We start from the raw sequence: 23,187 nt of genomic DNA on the forward strand, positions 1-23,187 counted from the left end.
CACTGGCCTTCATTTCCTGCTCCTGGCATCTGGGGATTCAGAGAACGATGTCGGAAAGCGGATCCTATGGGCTCAGGCAGCTCTTTCTGAAAACAAAAACCCTTCCTGTGTGCCTGCACCTCCCTCTCCAGCCTGGAGACATTGGATCCTCCACTACCAACCACTAGGATTGCCCTTCTCCTGGCAGAAAACACAATGACCACATTATTTCTCTTCCAGCTTCACGTTACAACATGGAAGCCATTGCCAAGTTCGATTTCATGGCCTCGGGAGAAGATGAACTGAGCTTTCACGCTGGCGATGTTCTGAAGGTAGGTGACATGGGGCCCAGGAGAGCCAGGGAGAGTTTAGGTTATTCTGGTCTAATCGTGGAGTTAATCTAACAGTTGAACTGCTTTAACTGTTTCTCAAGAAACACAAACTGTTCTTTCAAAATCCAAAATTCACCTCAACCAAAAAGGTTTCTTCTGAGCACCCGTGCACTAGCCACCAGGCGGGGTGATGGAAATCTGATTGGTATAAGCCACTATCCCTGTCCTGAGATGCTCGTGGTCTGGAGGGGGAAATACATCCGTGTGCAGGGCTTCTCATAGATGTTTTGATCTAAGTGCTCAGGAGCACAGGTATGGGACAAGTGATCCCACCTTGAAAGATGGGGTTGTAGGAAGGGGTGGCAACGTCAGTTGTCAGGGAAAGCAGTAAAGGTGAGTCAGGCTTTTGGCTAAAGGCTCAGCACGGCTGGAACTTACAGGAGGAAGGTGTGGGTGGGGATGCCTGGAAAGGCTGCTGGAGGAAACTCAGGTCAGTGAAAACCACTCACACCTGGCCACTCTGGGGTTTCTCAAAACCTGTCTTCCACCCGCACTTGACTTGTAGTGGCAGTTTGCTGAGCTGAAGAGGCCTTGGACTTCTTCCACATTCCATGCGCCACACTTACATGGACTCTGCATCTCAGAGTGCCAAATAGCACAAGCCCTTAAAGAAGTGACGGGAGAGTCTGTGGCACCCATGCCCCCTGGCCTCTGAGCACCTTGGATAGCCTGATCCCAGTCCTCAGCAGTCCATGTGGCCACCTTTGTCTCTCCATTAAGATAAAAGCTTACTATGGAAATAACCATGTCACACATGAGCAGGGGAATCAGAAAGTGTCTGTAGGGCACAAACCAGGTGGAATTTGAACAATCCCCTTCCTGCCCTCTTCCTAGGTGGTGCTAGTGGTAAAGAACATGCTTGCCAATGTAGGAGACGTAAGAAAGGCAGGTTCAATTCCTGGGTCAGGAAGATCCACTGGAGGAGGGCATGGCAACCCACTCCAGTCTTCTGGCCTGGAGAATCCCATGGACAGAGGAGCCTGGCGGGCTACAGTCGATGGGGTAACGAAGAGTCGGACATGACTAAAGCAACTTAGCGTGCATGCATTCCCCACTCCGAGTGCTTATCTTTCTAACTGCCCCCACTGTGCAAGATCTGGCAATGTGGCTGCCGAGAGCACGCCTTCAATGCTGGAGCTTCTCAAGGTCAAAATACTGCTTGGGCTGCTGACCCAGGAAAAAGTGACCTTCACTTCTTCGGGACTTTACCAAGGTCACTGAAGGGTCTGGGACAAGGTGAGAAGTCCCTCCCTTCCCTGTTGGGTACTGTGACCGTGCAGTTATCAACCACTCTGCAGTGTTCGCACGCAAAAGAGGCCCCTAGGAGGTGGGTGTGGGGGCAAGTCCCATCTTCACCTCCCATTTCAAACCAAACCATCTGGCTTAAGTTTTCCCTATTCTCCAGAAAAGGAAAAACAAAAAGCAAAATTCTTTCCTCAACTCTGCTTCAGCTCCTAATTTCTTTCCTCTCCTTCATGGCCACACTGGGAAGAATTCTCTGTGCTGGCTGTCTCCACTTCCTCACTTCCCATTCACTCCACGAGACCCTCTGGAATCTGACTCTTACCCACAACACGCCATTAAAGTCCACCAGTGACCTCCTGAGTGTAGAATGTAAGGACCCTGCTAAACACCTATAGGACTTGAAACTGCTCTGTCCCACCTCGAAACGCTGTACTCCACTCTGAATATTTTCCTTTTATCCTGTCTCCCAAGCAACCCACGTCTTCATCAGTGAGGAGCCTGGTACCAGTCAAAAGGAAACCAAATGATCCATAAATGATCCCATATTGTCAATATCACCCATTCTCCCCTTGAGTGTTCAGACTATTGCCACATCCCCTTGACTGACCTCATTCTCTCCTCTCTCTTCCTTCATTTTAAAAACTAAACCCAGAGGGATCTTTCTAGAAGATAAATTGGATCATATTACTTCCTTCCTCAGAAGTGTTCAGTGGTTCCCTGTGACCAGTGGATGGAAATCTAAGCCATCTGAACTCAAGCTACCACCCAGCCTCATCATGCTTGAGTGCAAGAACATGTATACACACACACACACATACACAAACACACATACACAAACACACATACACATCTTTGTGTATGAAATGGCCCAAGTCACACTGCAGTATATACACTGTCCTTTTTCAGGTTCTCCCTGTACTCTGAATGTCCTTCTGCACACATGCGTTTGACCACCTCTGCCAGGGAACCCTCATGAATCCTCCCCATGCCCCACTACCACAGGAAACTCATTACGCCCTCTTCAGCTCCTCCATGGCATTTCACACACTCTGCTCAAGGCTTTCACACCCTATTTACAAGCAGGCGAGCTCCACTCTCTGCACCGGAGCACCACCTCTGCTGCTCTCCCCCCATGCCATCCTGATGGTCTGGTCTCATAGTGGCTGCTTCACTCCCCAGAGCTCTGCAGGGGTGGGGGCTGGGCCTGCAGAAAGGTGAGGAAGAGTCAATGAATGATAGAATGAGTGTGTCATCCCACCGCTGGTCTGAGAGCAGAGTCTTGCCGGATTCATCTTTGTGTCTTCCCAGCACTTAACACGAGTCACAGCCCCAGATGGGGGCTCAGTACATATTTCTTGAGTTGTTAAACTGTGTTTCTGCACACTCATTTAGAATTCTATCAGAAAGCAAAACCCTTCCTTCCTTTCAAATTCTATCCATTGCAGCCATAGTGGTAAAGAGGAAAAGGGATGGGGCTTGTTGGCTGAGTCTCATGGAAGGTCTGTATCATGGTGGTCAGTGGGCCTGCCTGTGGGTCTTCACGTACAAGTGTCTCCTCCAGATATGGGTAGCAAGCCCCAGAAGCCTGGAAATTGGTATTCTGTTTCTTGGGGGTTTTTTAGAAATTGTTTTCAAGGCCAGTTCTTGACTACTCCAGCAATGCACTCCTGAGTGCTCTTTCATGTTATGCCTTTAGTTCTAAAACACTAAACAGACTTTTTCATTAGAAGATACAAAAACTGTCTGATTTGCTCATCACCAGCTGCCCCCTGCAGACTGTGAGGTCCCCATGGTGTAGGCCCCAGCTTATTCATCTCTGTAATCCCAGCACTCAAGTGCAAACAGCAGTTGCTCACTAGATGCTGATTCCAGAATGGTAAACAAGATGGCAGACATGGAACTCTAGCCAAATGACTGGATCCCACTTCTCCTGTGAGAGAAGCATTCCAAAAGTCAGGAGTTGAATGTTGCAGGTGCATATCACGACCTCTCGACCTGCAGCTGCACATAGCACCCAGTTTACACTTCCCACTCGTATCTGCCAGTCGTTATTAAAAAATGTCTCTTGACCCAGGCCATCTCTATGTGCTTCTGCAATTCATCTAACACGACCCTATTTCTTCCCAGTAAAACAGCGACCAAAGAGCCCCCAGAGTTAGCCCTATGTAATTAACTTCTTCAACACTTCTGATTTCTGCTATGCCTCTAAGAGCTATAATTTCATCCAATTTTTGAAATTCTTCCAACCGTACATTTTGTCCTCTTCCCACGTCTAACTTATTCTCAGGCCACGTAACCCAGAAAATGATTCCAAGGCAGGCAACATCGTAAGAGTTAAGTTACAGCGAAGTTGAGGGTAAAACCTCACGGGTTAAGGCTGAACTCCTTGCGCAGGTTTGCACGATGGGGACAAGAGATAGAGAAACGGAGGAGATAGAGAGATGAGAGGGACAGGAAGTACCAGCCCTGCCAACAACGGCAGGAGGAAACCACCACCACCACCCCCCAAAGACTCTTCTTTGCTAAAAATGAGATTTTTTTTAAAAACCCTTGCCTTTTATACATCATAAAAAGCCTATAAATTTGCCTCTTTGGGAACACAATGTCAGGCAGACCAAGCATCAGGTGGTGAGGAAAATGGACGGCATTGTGGGATAATCTTTTGGCGGCTACAGGGTGTAAATGAGTATGAGCCATGATTGCTAAAATTACAGCCAGTTTTGGGTCAGAGAGCTAAGTGCAAAATGTAGTTCCTACCATGATGAGCCCATTTCCAAATGGCCTCTTTTACTTCATCCCTGCTCACCTTGGTATTTGACATTTGCTGCCGAAGCCACACATCTTCCCATGTGATGGGAGAAAGGAATTCCAGAGCCTTGAAATTTGGGGGAGATGGCACAGAGTGAAATGCCCTTGTGTTTTTCATGTGATGACGATGCCCTGGTGCCGAGTTTCCTAGTTCTTCTTTTGACCTAGATTTCCTGCTCCGCTACCCCCGCCACCCCCCTCAGCACACACATACCCGCACGTCCTTAGTGATACCACCAGTCACATTTGATGTTAAAAACTGTAAAGTTTCCTTTTCTCAGCAATTCTAGAACTCAAATATGGGACACACTTTTATTTCTTCAGAACAAATGATCACATTCAAAACATACACATAGAACACTTTAAAGAACTTATCAACCCTCCATGTCCTTCAGACCTGGAGTTCTCCTTCATAAGAATATTACGTTTGACAGAATTATATTTAAAAACACAGCCTGTACTCTCTGGAGGACGTCCAGGGATGAGGGAGCATTTGATCCTCGCATCAGCTCTGTGAAGGGGCTGCCAGTTTTTATTGCCCCCATTTTGCAGATGATAATTGACTCGCCTGAGGTTAGACATCTAGGGGACCAAGGGCCCAAGGACCAAGGGCTTCTCCTTCCAAACTCAGGAGTGATATTAGAACTAGGTCATCACTGCTTCTCAATTACATTGCTCTCTTCAATTCTCTTCCCGTCTCTGGGAGGCAGAAACCAGAGGCTTCAAGTCCACCCACTTTTTGGATGACTCTGAAATCCAGCTCCAGCCCCCACCTCACTGCTGAGCCCAGACATACATCTCCAATGCTCTCTGAGCTTTCCTTCTCTGAGGGTCCCAGGGGCAACCTGATTCACCCGCAGGCGATCTGGGGTCCATGAGCTTTCCCTCAGACCTCTTCCTCCTCCTGTCTTTTCTATTTTGGTAAAAGCGTCACCACCCACTCAGTCTCCCAAGCCAGAAATCCAGAGCCATCCCAGAATCCCCTTCTCCCTCAGCTCCTCGAACAGTCACGAAATCCTGCCCATGTGTGCTTCCTGATTCCTCTGAAATCTGTCCTCACTTCTACCTAGCCCAGATCTCCTGCGTCTATGCCTGGATGGCTACGCTCCTCTTCCTACACTCTCTCCCTTGACTTCACCCCCCAGTCCATCTTCAAGTTGTGATATCGCACGCTTTTCTTAACACTGATTCTCACTGTGCTGTTTCCCTGATGAAAATCCTTTGATGGCTCCCCATACATTTCAAGATAGAAATCCAGACTTTTGAACGTGGGCTACAAGGCCCTGTAACCCTGGTTTCCCCTCTCTCTACTCCTGGGTTCACAATCTAAACTTCCGCCAGATTGAGGAGTTCTGTCCCAAGAACTCACCTCACTTCCTCACGCCCCGGAAGTAGTTATTTCGTCATCAGACTTCGCCTAGGTAACTCACCTGGGCAACCCAGGCAATCCCTGCTCCGAGTAAGCTTTCCTATCCATCTTCCGCTTTCCTCTTTATCATTTCTCTTCCATCAGTTAAGACGTTTTCAGCTATGAGAAACAGAAACTTAAAATGGCCTAAACGATAACAACGATTTATAATTTCTCATACAAAGTCCAGGCGTTGGAGGGCTCCTAAGCGGCTAATTCAGTAGCTCCATGACATCGTCAAGGTTCTTCCCATCCTTTTGTTCTGCCATCTTCATTTTGAATTATTGTTTGAGTCTGCGCTACATATTTTAGAAATATTCTCAGTAGGGGAGGGTGGAGAGGAAGTCAAGTATTTGTCTTTTGATAATAGGAGATTTTCTGAAATGACCAGAAGCCATATAGAGCCAAGTCTGGAGAGTCATATAAGTAATCAAGGCAGGTGATAACATGTGGGGTCATGGTCAAGGCAAGACCTTATAGTAACGAGAAAAAACTTCTGGTTTTGCCTATGATCGCGGTCTAAAAGCAAATTTAGAAAAGGTATTCCGGGTATCTTGAGTTATGTCCAAACTGTACAAACATGGAATATGAACACAAAGAGTTACTGTTTTCAAAGCTAGCCCCCACTTGATGTTTAAGTTTTAATCTGCTAACGTAAAAAAGTAAGAACAAATTAAAATTGTAAAAGGTTCTCGGTTACCTGGCTGAGAAGGAGAAACCACCTGCCTAGATAAGGAGCTTAAAGTGCTAAGATCTGAGACACAAATCTTCAAAACAGGAGAAGAGGGGTTCAGAGAAGCCCCTGAGCACTGAGTCTGGCAGGCCACACCAGGGTGGAGTCACATGAGGAGGTGGCCCAAGTGTACAAAAATAGCTTGGGGACAAGAGAAGCCAAACTCCAAAGATAAGCCTGCTGCTCCCCGCTCCAGTGCTTCCGTGGTTTCTTTGGCATGTGTGTGTGTGTGTGTGTGTGTGTGTGTGTGTACACACTTAGTCATTCAGTCGTGTTCGACTCTTTGTGACCCTGTGGACTGTAGCCTGCCAGGCTTCTCTGTCTGTGGGATTCTCCAGGCGAGAATACTAGAGTGGGTTGCCGTTTCCTCCTCCAGGGGATCTTCCCGACCCAGGGATCGAACTCTTGTCTCTTATGTCTCCTGCACCAGCAGGCAGATTCTTTACCACTACACCACCCAGGAAGCCTTCTTTGACTTATTTTCCTCTAACTTCAAAAGCCTTTGTTCTTTTGGATTGGGTGGAGTTTGGATTGGGGTGCATGGGTTCTTTGCCCTGCAGCCCATTTCTCCTGCTTCTTGGTGTCCTCCCCTCAGTGACTTCATCCTTCCTTCTCCTCCTTGTAGATCCTAAGTAACCAAGAGGAGTGGTTCAAGGCGGAGCTTGGGAGCCAAGAAGGATATGTGCCCAAGAATTTTATAGACATCGAGTTTCCTGAGTAAGTATTTCCAGCCTGCGGAGATAGGCCTGCCCACACACACTCCCCTTACTTTTTCAGTAGCCACTAAAATTATCCGTGCACAGCCCAGACGCTGTCAAAAACAGTTGCCTCTGGAGAGGGAACCACGCAGCTGAAGGCCAGGGGTGGGAGGGAGATTTGCATTTCACGGCATTCTCTTTTGAATTTGATACCATGTGCAAGTATCGCCTGTTTTAAATTTATAAACCAAAGCCGTCTCTGATTGTAACCATGGTGTTTCCAAGAATTCCAGTGGGGGCGCTGTCGGCCACCCCACCTCCACAGCTGGTGCTTCAAGAGCTCTTCTCCCCTATCTCCCAACCCACCTTCCATCCCAGTTCCAGGATGACATGACAAAGCTCTTGAAACCGTGAGCTTCCCGAAACCATGTTTGCACTCAGTGAGAGAGGTCGGGGAAATTCCCTCCATAAAGAGGAAACGAAAAGTTGAGATTGGGTCACGTGCGTCTCAAGAATTGACCACAAGGGTTAGATAGAAATCTAATCTTGTCTGAGAGTCAGGGTCTAGCCGAAGAGCAAAGGTTTGTTAGAAAACCAAAGCGGTGTTGGTGACTCTGGTGAGGTGCAACCGTACCACTCACAGGGAATCAGCACTGACCACTGAACCAACAGAACGACCACTGGCCTCAGCCAGGGGGCCCTTGAGGCTGCCCTGTCACCTTCCAGGTGAGCACGGCACACCTGCAGCTCCTCCACCCACCCCCGACACACACACTCTCAACCGACCGCCTGGCTTCCAGGACAGCGGAGGCCCCCAGAAAAGCCCGTCTACGCCACCCGTCCTGACTCACTGCCTCCACCCACATCCCGCAACTGCTCAGACACTGCCTTTCCTGCAGTTGTTTGGAAAGAACCGTCTGTGCTTCAAGCAGAAGTCCTCCCCTCTCTCCCACATCAGCTTTCCGCCCTCTCTGCTGGCTCATACCCGGCGGCAAACACAGATCCTGCGATTTTTCCCGGCTTACCAAAAAAAACAAAACATGAATCCAGCCAACAAATCCCCTTCCCGCTACGACTCCGCTTCTCCCAAAGAATCGTTATATTCTCTGTCTCTAATTCCTCTCCTCCTGTTCCCCCCTGAAGCCCCACGACTCCTTGGAAACCTTTTTATCAAGGTCCCAGTGAACTGCAGAGCCCAGTGGTCAACTGTTGGCCATCATCTCAGCACCGTCACTTTCTTCACTGGGCTTCCGGGACATTCTTCCTCCTGGTTCTCCTCCCACCTCCCTGGCTTCTCCTTCCTCGTCTCCTTTGCTGTTTCCTCCTCCCCTCCCCCATCTCCTTTGGGGTTGGAATGCCACCCTCGCAGTGAGGCCCTCCCCACCACCACATTTTAAAGGCTCCCCCCTCCCCACCTCTGCTCTGTGTTCACTTTCCCCATACCATTACATCAGCTGACTCCATATTCTAGTTACTTCACTGTTTATGATATGTCTGCCCCTACCCCACTAGAATGTGGGTTCCATGAGGGTGCTTGTCCATTCTGCTCACCGCTATATTCACTACATCCTCAGAAGAGGGCCCCCGGCACACAGTACATGTTTAACAAAAGCTGTTCAGTGAATGAATAGCTTTGGAACCGAAGTGTAATATGAAACTCTGGCACTCATTTCACAAGTAGCGTGTGGACATTTCTGTAAGTCTTGAAAGAAGTCACTTCTTTCAAGTGACTTCAACAAAACCCAGATAGAGGACAAGTGTGTATTTTCTAAACAGTTCCCTCTCTGGTTTCTCCCTCTTTCAAGAGATTTCCTCTGAGGATGGCTGCTGTGGAGGGGGTCCCATTCTTTTCCCCTCCCCATTATATTGCTGTGGTGGTCGCTCGTCAGTCCTGTGGGTTTGTATAGCACCTACTCCGGCAGGATCTCCAGGCAGATGACAGTCAGAAACCCTCTGTTTCCGGCCCCTCAGAGCCTGACCAACCTTCTGCTGCAGTCCCAGGTCTGGAAAAAGGATAATCCTCCCCACCTCTGTCTGTTCAGTTCCTAAGTTCCAAAGGGCACAAGGGAACGGCTCACAGAGGCCCGTTGGACGCTCACCTTAAAGGGACACACGTGCTTGCCTTCCAGGGGCAGCAATTAGGTAGCCATGCTGCAGCAAAGGGGCACTGCCCCCACCCCACCCTTGGCCGCCGAGGAACTGCGAACACTTGCTCTGCTCCACAAGGGTGAGAGCAGTTCCTGGCCTCCTGCCCTGCGGCTGGAGCCACTGTTTGTCCTGCCTGCATGCAAGTGCTCAGCCTTTTTCACATTCGCTGCACCGCCTGCAGCAACACTTCCAAAGGATGCCACCCTGACTGCTAACCTGAAAGAGCAGTTTCTCCTCGGTTCCTTCTTTCCACAGTAAAGGTTATTTTTCAGCCGGGTGTCTTAGGGAGGGCCCGGGAGCCGGCTGGGTATACGCCTCTCTCTGGCTGCTGCTAGCCTTGCTCACTTCCAAGCTAGCATGGGGACCTCCCTGGGTGCCCCCCAGCGTCTGCCAGGCACAAGGCACAGCCACTCCAGCCCCATGCCACCCAGAGGCCCTTGGTTGTGACCCTTCTTCCCAGCCACAGAGGTCTCAGCCTGAAGCTAGCACCCAAGGGCCTTGCCCGTCCCAGCGTGAAGGGATCCCTGTCCTCCCAGCGCACCCTCTGCCCCTGCAGTCCTTTTCTGGAGATGTTCCTCTCACAGCCACCGGCAGGTGGCCACTCCTGCAGTGAGTCCCTCCCATACTGTCCCGTTTTGTGCAGTGGCACGTTTCCATGACTCGGGATTTCCAAGCAGGCAGGAGAGAGACTTCTCCTGGGCGGACAGGGCAGGAGGTACCTCAGGGGACACTCACTTGCCTCGCCTGGAAACTGCTAGAGCGTTTGTTTGGTTTCAAAAGCGCCTGGCCCCTCTTGGGGTCTCTCCTCAACCCTTCTCCCTGTGGGTCATCTCTCCCCGACTTCCTTCCTTCCCTACTCCCAACCACATCAGTCTGGCATCTCACCAAGATCCTCTGTTTTTATCTCACCTGTTAGGTGGTTTCACGAAGGCCTCTCACGACACCAGGCAGAGAGCTTGCTGATGGGCAAGGAGCTCGGTTTCTTCATCATCCGGGCCAGCCAGAGCTCCCCGGGGGACTTCTCCATATCCGTCAGGTACTGGCCAATCCTGACTCCGCCCTGACCTACTAAAGCACTAAAACGACAAGGTGACCTCTTAAACATGACCTATCCCTCAGGAGCATGGTGGCAAGGGGCCCGGGCACAATGTATCAGTACATTCACCTGCCTCCGCTTCCAGCCCTGGTGCTTCTGGACAGACAGGATTTTTATCAACCTCACTTCTGTGTGTTTTACAGCACCATGGGTGCTAGGTGAGTGTCTGTGGAAGGGGAATGGGAAGGGAGAAGGAACAGAGAATTTCCAGAGGTCCACATCCGTCTTGGAGTTGCAATCTTTTTTTTTTAATTAATTATTTTTGTTTGGGCTGGGTCTTCATTGCTGCACTCGGGCTTTCTCTAGCTGCAGTGAGGGGGGCTGCTCTTCTTTGCAGTGCACTGCAGGGGCTTCTCCTGTGGAGCACAAGCTCCAGGTGCATGGGCTTAGTAGCTGTGGCTCATGGGCTTAGTTGCACTGCAGCATGTGGAGTCTTCCCAGACAAGGGATCAAACTCATGTGCCCTGTGTTAGCAGGCGGACTCTTCTCTACTCTACCACCAGGGAAGTCCAGGGTTGCAATCTTAGCATTTTCTTTTACTACCAATGCCCGTCTGAAGAAGGGCAGAGAAAAATCAAAACCCCCAGGCACCGCCATAGGACACATCCGTAATCATAGGTGGCTGCACAGAAAGAAAGCCTACCTCCACGCTCCGTAATGCTGTGAAACTGACAGGGACAGAGCAGAGCCCAGGAGGCCTGGGGTGGGGGCAGTCTGACAGCAAAGTCTCGCCAGTGTGCGGCACCCCACCCCTCGGGAGGAAATGACTCAGTTTAACATGACATAGCCCCACGCACAGAAGCCCCAAGTCTGAACAGACGGCGTGTGGTCAGCGTGCTGGGGACGGCAAATCACACATCAGACTTGGTGGCCACATGTGAAAGTGTAAGGATGGCAAGAGCAGCGCAGGGAGCGGCGCAGCAAGCTGTACGGTGAACCCTCACTGGCAAGTCACCTGACCCGAGGTGCTGTCTGGACTCTGCAGTGTGATTTGAAAGGCATGCAGCTTTAAGTTCCTAAGTCCAATCTCGGGTAATAAATGGAGGCCACATCACTATTTAGAAAGAAAGTGCAGTACTTTAAGGATAAGAACTTTAAGGAATACGCAGGAAGGACTTAGAAAGAGTGGCTTAAGGGGACTTCTCTGGTGGTCCAGGGGCTAAGGCTCCACGCCACCAAGGCAGAAGGCTCAGGTTCATTCCCTTGTCAGGGAACTAGAGCCCACATAGCACAACTAAAGATCTCATACCTGCAACCAAGACCTGGTGCAACCAAGGAAAGAAATTTTAAAATAATAATAATAAGGGGTCAAGCATTTGTATGCATTTGTGTCCCCAGTAGGCTGAAGAATAGCTTGGTCTCTTAAGCATTGCCCTTGCAAGCTGACTCAAATTCTTAATTTCCCTTAACTAAAGCTTTCTTTTTTATAGCTTGGATGATGGTAAATTTTAGCTCAGGCCAATATTAATGTATCACCAATTCTAAACTTGTTAGGTCTTAATTCATGAACTTTTTTCCTATTAATAAATCTTACAACTCAAGCCTGTTTCTTCAGGGCCACAGTTAGAGGCAACACCAAGCAACTTGTTAGATTGAAAGGCATCTCTTCGTGCCCTTGGTTTGCATGTTGAGGCTGGCTTTTTCAGTGAGGAATTAGGGTTTATCATTCTTTGATTAAATTGAATTCTATAGAAAACGATCGGCTTTGATGTCTGCCATGATCTTCCCTGCCACTGAGGCTATGCAAGCCCTTGTGATGGTGATTATTACTGTGATCAGTTTAACCTCTTCTGCAGAAATGTAGTCTAATATATTCCAAAGCAAAATCACTAATTTATTTATACATCTGCCTTCTGTCCTGGCACAGATAATTAAGAGCTAATTGTAATTATCTATCACTTAGGATTAGCTGAGGGTCTGAAACACTAGACTGAGACTCTGGAGCCCTGAGTTATACCCTTTTCTCTGCCCTTCTCAGACCTCAAGACAGTGGTCCAGCCCCTCTCTCTCCATTGGCCAGATGACCAACCGCAGTCCTGACATGCACCCTGTCAGTACATGGGAGTGAAAGAGTTAATGTTCCTCATTCCCAGTTCTTTGACTAAGAGACGGTGGATGAATAATCGTGTCACAAGAATATTCCCTCCTCCTCACCCAGATGTGGGGAGTGATGACTGTGAGCCGAGCCGTGTGGTGCTGGAGTGAAGAAAGCATATATGAGTGACCGAAGTTAAAGGCGAAGGGCAAGCAATGATTGATTGCCAAGTGTTGGCTATGACCCCAAGGTAGTTAGGCAGAGGTCACCGCATAGGTTTGCCTGTCTCTGAGCAGAGCCCTGAAAATCAGATGAGGAGGCAGATCAAAACGCCTGCCCCCTCTGAACACAGACCTCTAAATCCATCCCTTAGAAAGAATTATCTTTGCTCTCCAACAGTCTAAATTTTATGCCTTTCTGCTCGGTCATGCAATTGATATCAATAACATCAGTTTATTTTTAGACATAAATGTGTGTCCATTTGACCAAGAAAACTTGACATCCAAACAAGAATGACTTAGTGATAGAAAATGGCTGGGGCTGTTAGTAAAGGCCCAGTCTCCTCTTTCAGTGAATAAAACCCAAATTCTCCACCCTCGGTACAAACATGCTCCATCTCTTCTGAGTTCAGCTGGTGTCAAAGTGCTGATCTAAAAGAAGTTAACATGAGAAAAAAAAAAAAAAAAGTTAGTGTGTGTGCTTGGTGTGACAGTCCCAGCTCACTAGACTGGAATTAGAGAACCACGGTCCTTGCCTCAATTCTACCCTTAACAGTGACCTTGACCAAGCCCCTCCACCTCTGAGCCTCAGCACATTTTTTTCCCCAACAACTCAAAATACTTTGTAACCTTATTTATGCAAAACAAGACCAAACAAGAGATCCCCGCTATGTAGAGAACAAAGCGTGACAAGATTTCTCAGGGTAGTTTTTGAACTTAAAGGAGCTGGTTCAGACTATTTCTGTTAACAGAAAAGACAAGAAGGGCTTGAAAAACTCCTCCCCTCTGAGTCTTGGCAGAGTTCTTAGCCTGGTAAGGTCTCAGGCATTGCCATGCTTCAAATAAACATTGTGAAAAAGTCTTCAACCTTGTAGTCTTCAAAGCACTTGGAATATTTTTTTCTTGTAAAAGGGCGATTCCAGTATCAGAAGAAAGGTTGCTTTCTGCTCATGTAAAAAAAAAAAAAACAAAAAACAAAAAAAAAAACCTCCTCTCAGGAGTTCCCTGGTGGTCCAGTGGTTAGGACTTGGTGCTTTCACTGCAGTGGACTCAGGTTCAATGGCTAGTAGAGGAACAAAGATCCACGTGGCAAAAAAAAAAAAAAAAAATCCCCTCTAGCTCAGCTTGAGTCCTGAGTGGCTTCTCCCAGAAATCACCCCTAGAATTTGACTAGGCCAGCCCACCTGCCGAGGGATGGGCCAGCCACCCTCACCTCTGCTTCCTGCCCAAACAGAACTCCAGCATCCCTGGATGCAGTCGGCCCTGGAGGCAGAGACATGCTCACCACGTGATACATAATTTGGATTTGTCTTGCTCTTTAGGCATGAGGATGACGTTCAGCACTTCAAAGTCATGAGAGACAACAAGGGTAATTACTTCCTGTGGACAGAGAAGTTTCCATCCCTCAACAAGCTGGTGGACTACTACAGGAAGAATTCCATCTCCAAACAGAAGCAGATCTTTCTTAGGGATAGGACCCGGGAGGAACAGGTATGCTGCTAGCCCCCATGACCCCCAATCCAGAGATTCTGGGTGATTTGGGTGCCTTTGTGAACCCCTAAAACCATGCATTTGATGGGCAGGTCCCTGCATATTCTGAAAAGCAGAGATCTCAGTTTAAATCCTAGCTTAACACTTTCTAGGTATGTGACTTTGAAAAGTTCTCTAATTCTCAGTTTGTTCATCCACAAAATTGGGATAATAGTGACAGCTACTTCATAGGATGGTTCTGAAGGTTAGAGAAGGATGTAGTCCATCCCTTCCTTCATTCCTAATCAAGCCCCAAGCACTCAGTGTACATGGGCTCTTACAGACACTGTTGTTTCATTATTCACAGCTGTCACCGTGTCACAGTTTTCAGCCTAGCCCAGGAGCTGCCCAAGGATGAAGTAACTTGGGGGAAGCGGTAGGGCTACCCATGGGGGTATTAGAACCTCGAGTCCAGGACTAATGCAGCAAGTAGAGCTTTGTGACAGGATTTGAGGGTGTGGAGGGTAGAAGCAGGGGGCACTGGAGGAGAAAACCGGAGATGGAATTCTTGCTCTTGGAACAGTTTGGAACATGAAGTATTGTCTTAATAGAAAATACTTCCAGGGACTTCCCTGGCAGTCCAGTGGTTAAGAATTCACCTTCCAGTGCAGGAGGTGTGGGTTCTACCCCTGGTCCGGGAGCTAAGATCTCACGTGCCTTGGGGCCAAAAAGTCAAAACGTAAAAAGAAGCAATGTTGCAATAAATTCAACAAAGATGTTAAAAATGGTCCCACATCAAAAAAATCTTTTAAAAAATGCATCTCCAACAGACCTGGCTTTAAAAACTGATTTCATTGCTAACTATCCTGATTACCCAGGCAAGTGAAGAAAACTTTCTGAGCATCAGTTTTTCTCATCTGTAGAATGGAGAGAATATAATGCCTTCTTCATTGGACTGTGGTGAGGATAAGTGAGATATAATCATAGCACTCACCACAGAGTCTGGTCCCCAGATGGCACTAAGGAAATGTTAATTTGATTCCAAAAGTAAATTCACACACACGCAATCTATAAAATATATTTCAAAGGAAATATCATGGTTATAGGAGGAGATGGGTATTATAGGAACCAGCACTGAGTGGAAGAGTTGAAATCCCAAGGACAGGTTATCTGAAAAGGCATTGGGACTTTTCAAAGCAACATGTGCTTTGGAGAAGTAAAGAAAACCATCCCTTTCAAGTAATCGGTTGATTTTAAGCCTGAGAAGTTACAATCAAAGGAGAAAAGGGTGTTCCCAAATGCACACAAAAGTTCAGAAAGGAAAACAAAGGTTAATACGGACCTTGTGAATTCTTTCAACCAGGAAATGGACAGAGATACTCATTTACTACGATGTGCATGCAGAGATGAGAGAGGAAACATAAAACCGCACTAAACTGGATTTAATGAGTTCATTTTGCCAAGTGCTTAGAACGGTGCCTGGCATATGCTAAGCCCAGAGCTCTGTGTAATTGTTTGCTAAATAAAAATAACAAGAAAGTGTCTCTGAGTCATGAGGTTGTGGTAGCATTCAGGAGAAAGGTCTTGTTTTTTTCCCTACATGCCCAGCAGCAGGCCTGGTTTCCATGGTGCTGTGAGAGCGTTGCTGTTTGGGTCTCTATCACCAGGCTATAAATGACAGTTCAAAATCATGCAAAGTCAATACCAGAGCTTATCTGGAGGATAGGATGTCCAGCGGTGTGGCAACATGCGATAAGGAGGGGTGGCATTGTGTCAGTAAAATGGAACATTTAAGCTTGATTACGCAGAGAAACACAAGCCCACGAAGAAGGGACGAGATGGGTACCAGGTAGAAAGTGTATAAACCAGAGACCCAAACTCCCCAAAACAGGAGAATCTGAGAATGCACAGGCCACTGTGAAAATGTGATGATCTGAACCATTGATTTTCTTTAAGCTGCTCCCACCCCCATCAGCTGTTTCTTGGAGCTGTCAGAAGCTAAGTCTGGGAACAGCTGCTGGAAAGGCTGGGTTGGGCCAGGAGAGGTGGGAGGAAGATGAATCTGTGTTCTCTCTGTTCTGTCCCAGGGTCAGCGGGGCAACAGCCTGGACCGGCGGTCCCAGGGAGGCCATCCCCTGAGCGGGGCTGTGGGAGAAGAAATCCGGCCTTCGATGAACAGGAAGCCGTCAGATCACCCCCTGCTCCCTGCTTCGCAGTATCCCCCGGCCCCCCTGCAGTCACAGCAGCGGTACCTGCCGCAGCATCAGCATCATTTTAATCAGGTACCTGGGGAGGATACAGCAGGCACAGGGAGCGGAGGGGGACCTGCTCTCCTCCCAGGCTTCAGCAACCTTGTCCCCACCGGCACTCAGTGTGTGAAAAACCCCACGGTGCCGAAAACAACGGAAACAAATAAATGTTGGGGGCCAGTTGAGGCCCCAGGACTGTCTGTCAGGGGAGGAATGTCCCGCTCCAAGCCTGGTCCCATCTGGTCTTGCTGAGCCCAGAGAAAATATCCTGGGTCCTTAGAGGGCAGAAACATGGAAACTGCTTTTGGCAAAGACGTCTCTGTGAAATTAAATGAGTCCCTGCTTAAACACATACACATACACACATACACAAACACACATATACACACGCACACATTCACACATTCACATGCACATACGCTCATACACATGTATACACACATATACACATACACGTGCACACATCCATACACACATGCACACACATACATACAAACACACATACACCCACACACATGCACATACACACGTGTATATACATATAAACACACACGTGCACATACCCATACACACATACAAACACACATACGCACACATATACACATAAACATATACACCTACACTCAGACACACATACATACACACACACACACACTCACCCTGAGGACTCCGTGAACAATGACTTCATTTTTCTTATCAGCACAGTTCCAAACCTTTTTGTGCCCCTTAACCCATCTGGCTGTCGAGATCTACAGGAAAAACAGATTAAGGCCAGAAATGGAGCCTTACTTCTTTATTTATTTATTTATCCCCCGCCTTGTTCCAGGTGGGATTTTAGGTGGCTCACTGAGATGGACAATATAGCCAGATAACAACATCCCTAAATTCCTTAGCAGGGCACACAAAGTCCTTCGTGAGCTGCCCAGGTCTGCCTGTCCAGCCTCATCCCCTGCTCCCTCCCCATGCAAACAAACATCCTGGCATTGCTGTACTTCCTCTAGTTATCAGAATGGTTCAACTGCATTTTCTCTCATGCTTTTGAGTCTTTTTATTTGCTGTCCTTTCTGCCTGAAATGCCGTTTCCTAGTCAATTCTACTCTTTAAATTGGAGTTCAAGCATCACCTGCTCTAAGAAACCTTCCTTGATCAGGCCAACTCAGATAGTTCTCTCTGCTCAGTTCAGTTCAGTTCAGTCACTCAGTCGTGTCCGACTCTTTGCGACCCCATGAATCGCAGCACGCCAGGCCTCCCTGTCCATCACCATCTCCCGGAGTTCACTCACAGAGTAGACTCACATCCATCGAGTCGGTGATGCCATCCAGCCATCTCATCCTCGGTCGTCCCCTTCTCCTCCTGCCCCCAGTCCCTCCCAGCATCAGAGTCTTTTCCAGTGAGTCAGCTCTTCTCATGAGGTGGCCAAAGTACTGGAACTTCAGCTTTAGCATCATTCCTTCCAAGGAAATCCCAGTGTTGATCTCCTTCAGAACGGACTGGTTGGATCTTCTTGCAGTCCAAGGGCCTCTCAAGAGTCTTCTCCAACACCACAGCTCAAAAGCATCAATTCTTCGGCGCTCAGCCTTCTTCACAGTCCAACTCTCACATCCATACATGACCACAGGAAAACCATAGCCTTGACTAGACGGACCTTAGTCGGCAAAGTAATGTCTCTGCTCTTGAATATACTATTTAGGTTGGTCATAACTTTTCTTCCAAGGAGTAAGTGTCTTTTAATTTCATGGCTGCAGTCACCATCTGCAGTGATTCTGGAGCCCCAAAAAATAAAGTCTGACACTGTTTCCACTGTTTCCCCATCTATTTCCCATGAAGTGATGGGACCAGATGCCATGATCTTCGTTTTCTGAATGTTGAGCTTTAAGCCAACTTTTTCGCTCTCCCCTTTCACTTTCATCAAGAGGCTTTTTAGCTCCTCTTCACTTTCTGCCATAAGGGTGGTGTCATCTGCATATCTGAGGTGATTGATATTTCTCCCCGCAATCTTGATTCCAGCTTGTGTTTCTTCCAATCCAACGTTTCTCATGATGTACTCTGCATATAAGTTAAATAAGCAGGGTGACAATATACAGCCTTGACGTACTCCTTTTCCTATTTGGAGCCAGTCTGTTGTTCCATGTCCAGTTCTAACTGTTGCTTCCTGACCTGCATACAGATTTCTCAAGAGGCAGGTTAGGTAGTCTGGTATTCCCATCTCTGTCAGAATTTTCCACAGTTTATTGTGATCCACACAGTCAAAGTCTTTGGCGTAGTCAATAAAGCAGAAATAGATGTTTTTCTGGAACTTTCTTGCTTTTTCCATGATCCAGCGGATGTTGGCAATATGATCTCTGGTTCCTCTGCTTTTTCTAAAACCAGCTTGAACATCAGGGAGTTCACGGTTCACGTATTGCTGAAGCCTGGCTTGGAGAATTTTGAGCACTACTTTACTAGCGTGTGAGATGAGTGCAATTGTGTGGTAGTTTGAGCATTCTTTGGCATTGCCTTTCTTTGGGATTAGAATGAAAACTGACATTTTCCAGTCCTGTGGCTATTGCTGAGTTTTCCAAATTTGCTGGCATATTGAGTGCAGCACTTTCACAGCATCATCTTTCAGGATTTGAAATAGCTCAACTGGAATTCCATCACCTCCACTAGCTTTGTTCATAGCGATGCTTTCTAAGGCCCACTTGACTTCACATTCCAAGATGTCTGGCTCTAGATTAGTGATCACATCATCATGATTATCTGGGTTGTGAAGATTTTTTTGTACAGTTCTTCTGTGTATTCTTGCCACCTCTTCTTAATATCTTCTGCTTCTGTTAGGTCCATAGAATTTCTGTCTTTTATCAAGCCCATCTTTGCATGAAATGTTCCCTTGGTATCTCTAATTTTCTTAAAGAGATCTCTAGTCTTTCCCATTTTGTTCTTTTCCTCTATTTCTTTGCATTGATCACTGAAGAAGGCTTTCTTATCTCTTCTTGCTATTCTTTGGAACTCTGCATTCAGATGCTTATATCTTTCCTTTTCTCCTTTGCTTTTCGCCTCTCTTCTTTTCACAGCTATTTGTAAGACCTCCCCAGACAGCCATTTTGCTTTTTTGCATTTCTTTTCCATGGGGATGGTCTTGATCCCTGTCTCCTGTACTATGTCTCAAACTTCATTCCATAGTTCATCAGGCACTCTATCTATCAGATCTAGGCCCTTAAATCTATTTCTCACTTCCACTGTATAATCATAAGGGATTTGATTTAGGTCATACCTGAATGGTCTAGTGGTTTTCCCTACTTTCTTCAATTTGGGTCTGAATTTGGTAATAAGGAGTTCATGATCTGAGCCACAGTCAGCTCCTGGTCTTATTTTTGTTGACTGTAGAGAGCTCTGCTCACTCATCACATAAATGCATACAGTTCCCCCTCTGAACTGTGTTCTCTGAGGACAGGGGCCTTCTCTTTCCAGATACACATCCCCACGCTTAAGACAGTCCTAGACACATGGTAGGTGCCTGATAAATAGTCCTTGGTTGAACGGGTGAAATCTGGCATCATCTTCACAACCTAAGATCTGTTTGTCACCCTATACCCTCTCTCCCTTATCTGGGGTTTATTGTCCCCTGCAGTAAGTATTCTTGGAGCTCTGGCTGCGTCCGCAGCGTCGGAGCAAGGTGCTGGGGGAGCCCATGAGGGATGCTTCCAGCAGTGTGGTGATGGCTATCTGTCACATCCGTTTCTAGGAACGCCGTGGAACCAGCCTGGACATAAACGATGGGCCCTGTGGCCTAGGCATGAGCACCGAAATGAATGCCGCCCTCATGCACCGGAGACACACTGACCCGGTGCAACTCCAAGTGGCTGGGGTATGTGAACGTCCCTCTCTGGGCTCAATGGAGGAGACAGAGGGGCCAAGTAGAGAGACGGTTGGTCCTCCAGAAGAGGCCTCACACTGCATGGAGTTCACATAGAGGTGGAGGGAACCCAGCCAGTGATGGTGGGGCGAGAGTTCCCCGGCAGAGCTAATCCCAGCTGGCATCATCCAGCCTGCTGCTCTCAGTCTGGCCGTCAGGCCTTGCCCGGTGCCCGTATTTCCTGGCTGCCATTCTAGCAGGGGGAGGTCTGTTGCGTTTGTCACTGATGAGGCTGTGTTGGCACCGAGGCTGTTAGTCTGGGCATGCTGTGCTCTGTTTGTCACTTGAAGAAGATGAAAAAGATCACCTATTGATGTAGGGATCCTCTCGGGGCCTTGGAGGATAGGCTCAGGGGTTGCTCAGGGCTAGACACCCGGGTCTGCTTTCAGTGGCAGCAGGGTTTGAGTTACCACTCTGGAGAGCCATCCATCAGCCTTCAGGGCAGGCTGCTCACGGAGAGCTTTGTCTGGACCACAGGGCCAGCAGATTCTCTTCCGTGTGTGTGCCAGTGACTCAGAGCCCAGCTTGGCCAGCCCGGGCTCAGCAGGGCCCCTCTGTGTTTTTCCCCAACAGCGGGTGCGGTGGGCCCGGGCGCTGTACGACTTCGAGGCCCTGGAGGACGATGAGTTGGGCTTCCGCTGCGGAGAGGTGGTTGAGGTCCTGGACAGCTCCAACCCCTCCTGGTGGACCGGCCGCCTGCACAACAAGCTGGGCCTCTTCCCTGCCAACTACGTGGCACCCATGATCCGATGAGGCTCTCTGGAGGGGACGGAGGCTCTTGTCTGAAGCTGCCTGCCTGCAACGGACAGGGCAAGGAAGAAAAGCTTGGAACTACAGATACACGCAGGCATATATATGCGTGTGTACATGTTCATATGCACACGCATATATATGCCCATGTGTCCACACGTTTTTAAATAGTAATTTATTGGCAAGTTAGTTGCTTACTTAGTCGATGGGAAAGGAACTCAGGTGGAGATTTATATTCATAGTGATTTTTCTACTCCCCTCAGCCGGTGCGCGGAAAGAAGGCAGTGGGGGCGTTGGGAAGCGGGAGGCAGGGAAAAGAAATCAAAACGCTTCCTGTCCTCAAGTCAGCAGGCTCCCTCCTCATCTCAGAAATGCTCGCTGAGAGGAGCTAAGCAGGTCGGCATGTGGCGCTGGATGCAGAACAGCAGGGCGGGGCTGGGCTTGGCGGGGCTTGTTCTAGTTTACCTGAACGTCCCACTTCTCCCCCACCCTAGGGTGGGTGTGCGGGCCCCTGACCTCCTCTCCCGCCAGGGTGGGCACTGCTGGCTGGAGGATGAAGGCACAGGTCTGAGCTGGGCGCGGAAAGGGTGCAAGTGGAGGGCTGGAGCAGCTGGGGGTCCCGGAGCCTGGGCAAGGCTGGCCCCCCTGGCCAACGCTCCCTCAAGCGAACATTCCTCAGCTAATCTTTTTGCCTGTGGCTGACGTGGAGAAGTGGAAACACCGTGAGAGCCAAGCACTGTTGGGAAAAGGAGGGGTTTCTCACAAATCCCTCACTGGCTTTCTTGGGTGTAACCTCCCTTTCCCCCTGCAACCGAGAAAGCAGCGTCTTAGCCTCTATAAGGAGAAGGCCCAGCTGAAGATGGCGGACTTTAGAACTACTGTCTCATGGTTCCCAGGGTGTCTCTTCAGAGCTCTGTTTCTTTCCCCTCTTGGTTTTCTGTATTTTGAAGACGCTTTGCCCAGTGGCACAGAGAGATGCCCATCCCTCAAGAACGTTGTTTAGCGCCTCATGGACCGATTGGCTGTGACCCTGGATGGCAGGGGGCTTTGAGAGAGCTTCCTGTTCCTCCGACTGTGGGCCCGCTGCTGGCGCCTCCCGGGCCCACGAGCTGCACCTGGGAAGGAACCCCACTCCTGCTGTCTCTCCTTCACCTCAAAATAGACTCCTGTCTCCCAGGGCTCACCCTGGGGGCGTGAAGCACAGAGCAGGCTGCCTGGGGAGCAGGGAAGGACACTGCAGGAGGACGCCCAGGGTCTCAGCGGAGCTGGAACAAACCTGTCACCCGGGGCGGGGGCGGGGCGGGGGTGTTGGTTTGGGGGGGTGGCGGGGCGGGGGGCGCGTCCTGAGACGTGAAGGAAAGGGCTGGGGCGGAAGTGATGGTGCGGGACACGGGCGGGGAGGTGAGGGGGGACGACCTGTGGCTCCGTCCTCTTCCCACCCGTCCTGCTCTGAGGAGGGACCAGGCAGCCGCCACCCAAGGCGCCGAAGAAGCGTTTCTGACTCAGAAAGTCAACTGTCCGTGTTAACACAGGCTGTGTCCCGTTGACTCAAATCTCTCGTTCTCTGATCCCCCTGTCGCCTTTAGAGAAAAGGGGGAAATGAAAAAACTCTGTGGTGGATCTTGGGAGGGAAGAGAAAAATAGCCCTGAGAGGCAGGGGGTGAGAGTGAGGAAGCCGGCCTCTGGAAATGAAAGTGCGGGGAGGCAGGAGGGAGCGGAGACATTTCAAAAGATCCCGGAGCAGCGTGAGAGGCAGGAGGGGAGGCGAAGGGACGGGAGGTTAAGTGGGAACAGGCGAGGAAGACACTGGAGTGATGGGTCAGGGGGCAGACGGGGCGCAGGCAGGAGGGACCGAGGCTGGTGGGCAGGAGGGACCGGGCAGAGAGGACTCGGCAGGACCAAAGGCAAAGGAACAAAGGCCAAGGAGCCCTGATAAATGTTCCGGTGCTGAGTGGTGTGAACAAGTTACAGTAAGTAAAAGCCAAAAGTAGTGTTTGATTCTACACTGTTTACAAACCTCATGCTTTAAGCGCCCTGCAGATTGGGTCCCTTTTGTCTGATGC

General features: G+C 49.0%; 1 protein-coding gene across 1 annotated transcript; it reads left to right on the forward strand.

Annotated features, from left to right (window-relative positions):
* The first annotated feature begins 233 nt into the window (after nucleotides 1–233).
* Nucleotides 234–21,127, forward strand: GRAP2 (GRB2 related adaptor protein 2). Its single transcript, XM_052641206.1, has 7 exons — nucleotides 234–311; nucleotides 7,191–7,282; nucleotides 10,328–10,447; nucleotides 14,083–14,251; nucleotides 16,318–16,512; nucleotides 20,204–20,326; nucleotides 20,948–21,127. The coding sequence occupies exons 1-7, from the start codon at nucleotides 234–236 to the stop codon at nucleotides 21,125–21,127; spliced, it is 957 nt and encodes a 318-aa protein (XP_052497166.1).
* Nucleotides 21,128–23,187: the final 2,060 nt, after the last annotated feature.

This window comes from Budorcas taxicolor, chromosome 5 (assembly GCF_023091745.1).
Source record: "Budorcas taxicolor isolate Tak-1 chromosome 5, Takin1.1, whole genome shotgun sequence".
Classification (NCBI taxonomy): Eukaryota; Metazoa; Chordata; class Mammalia; order Artiodactyla; family Bovidae; genus Budorcas; species Budorcas taxicolor.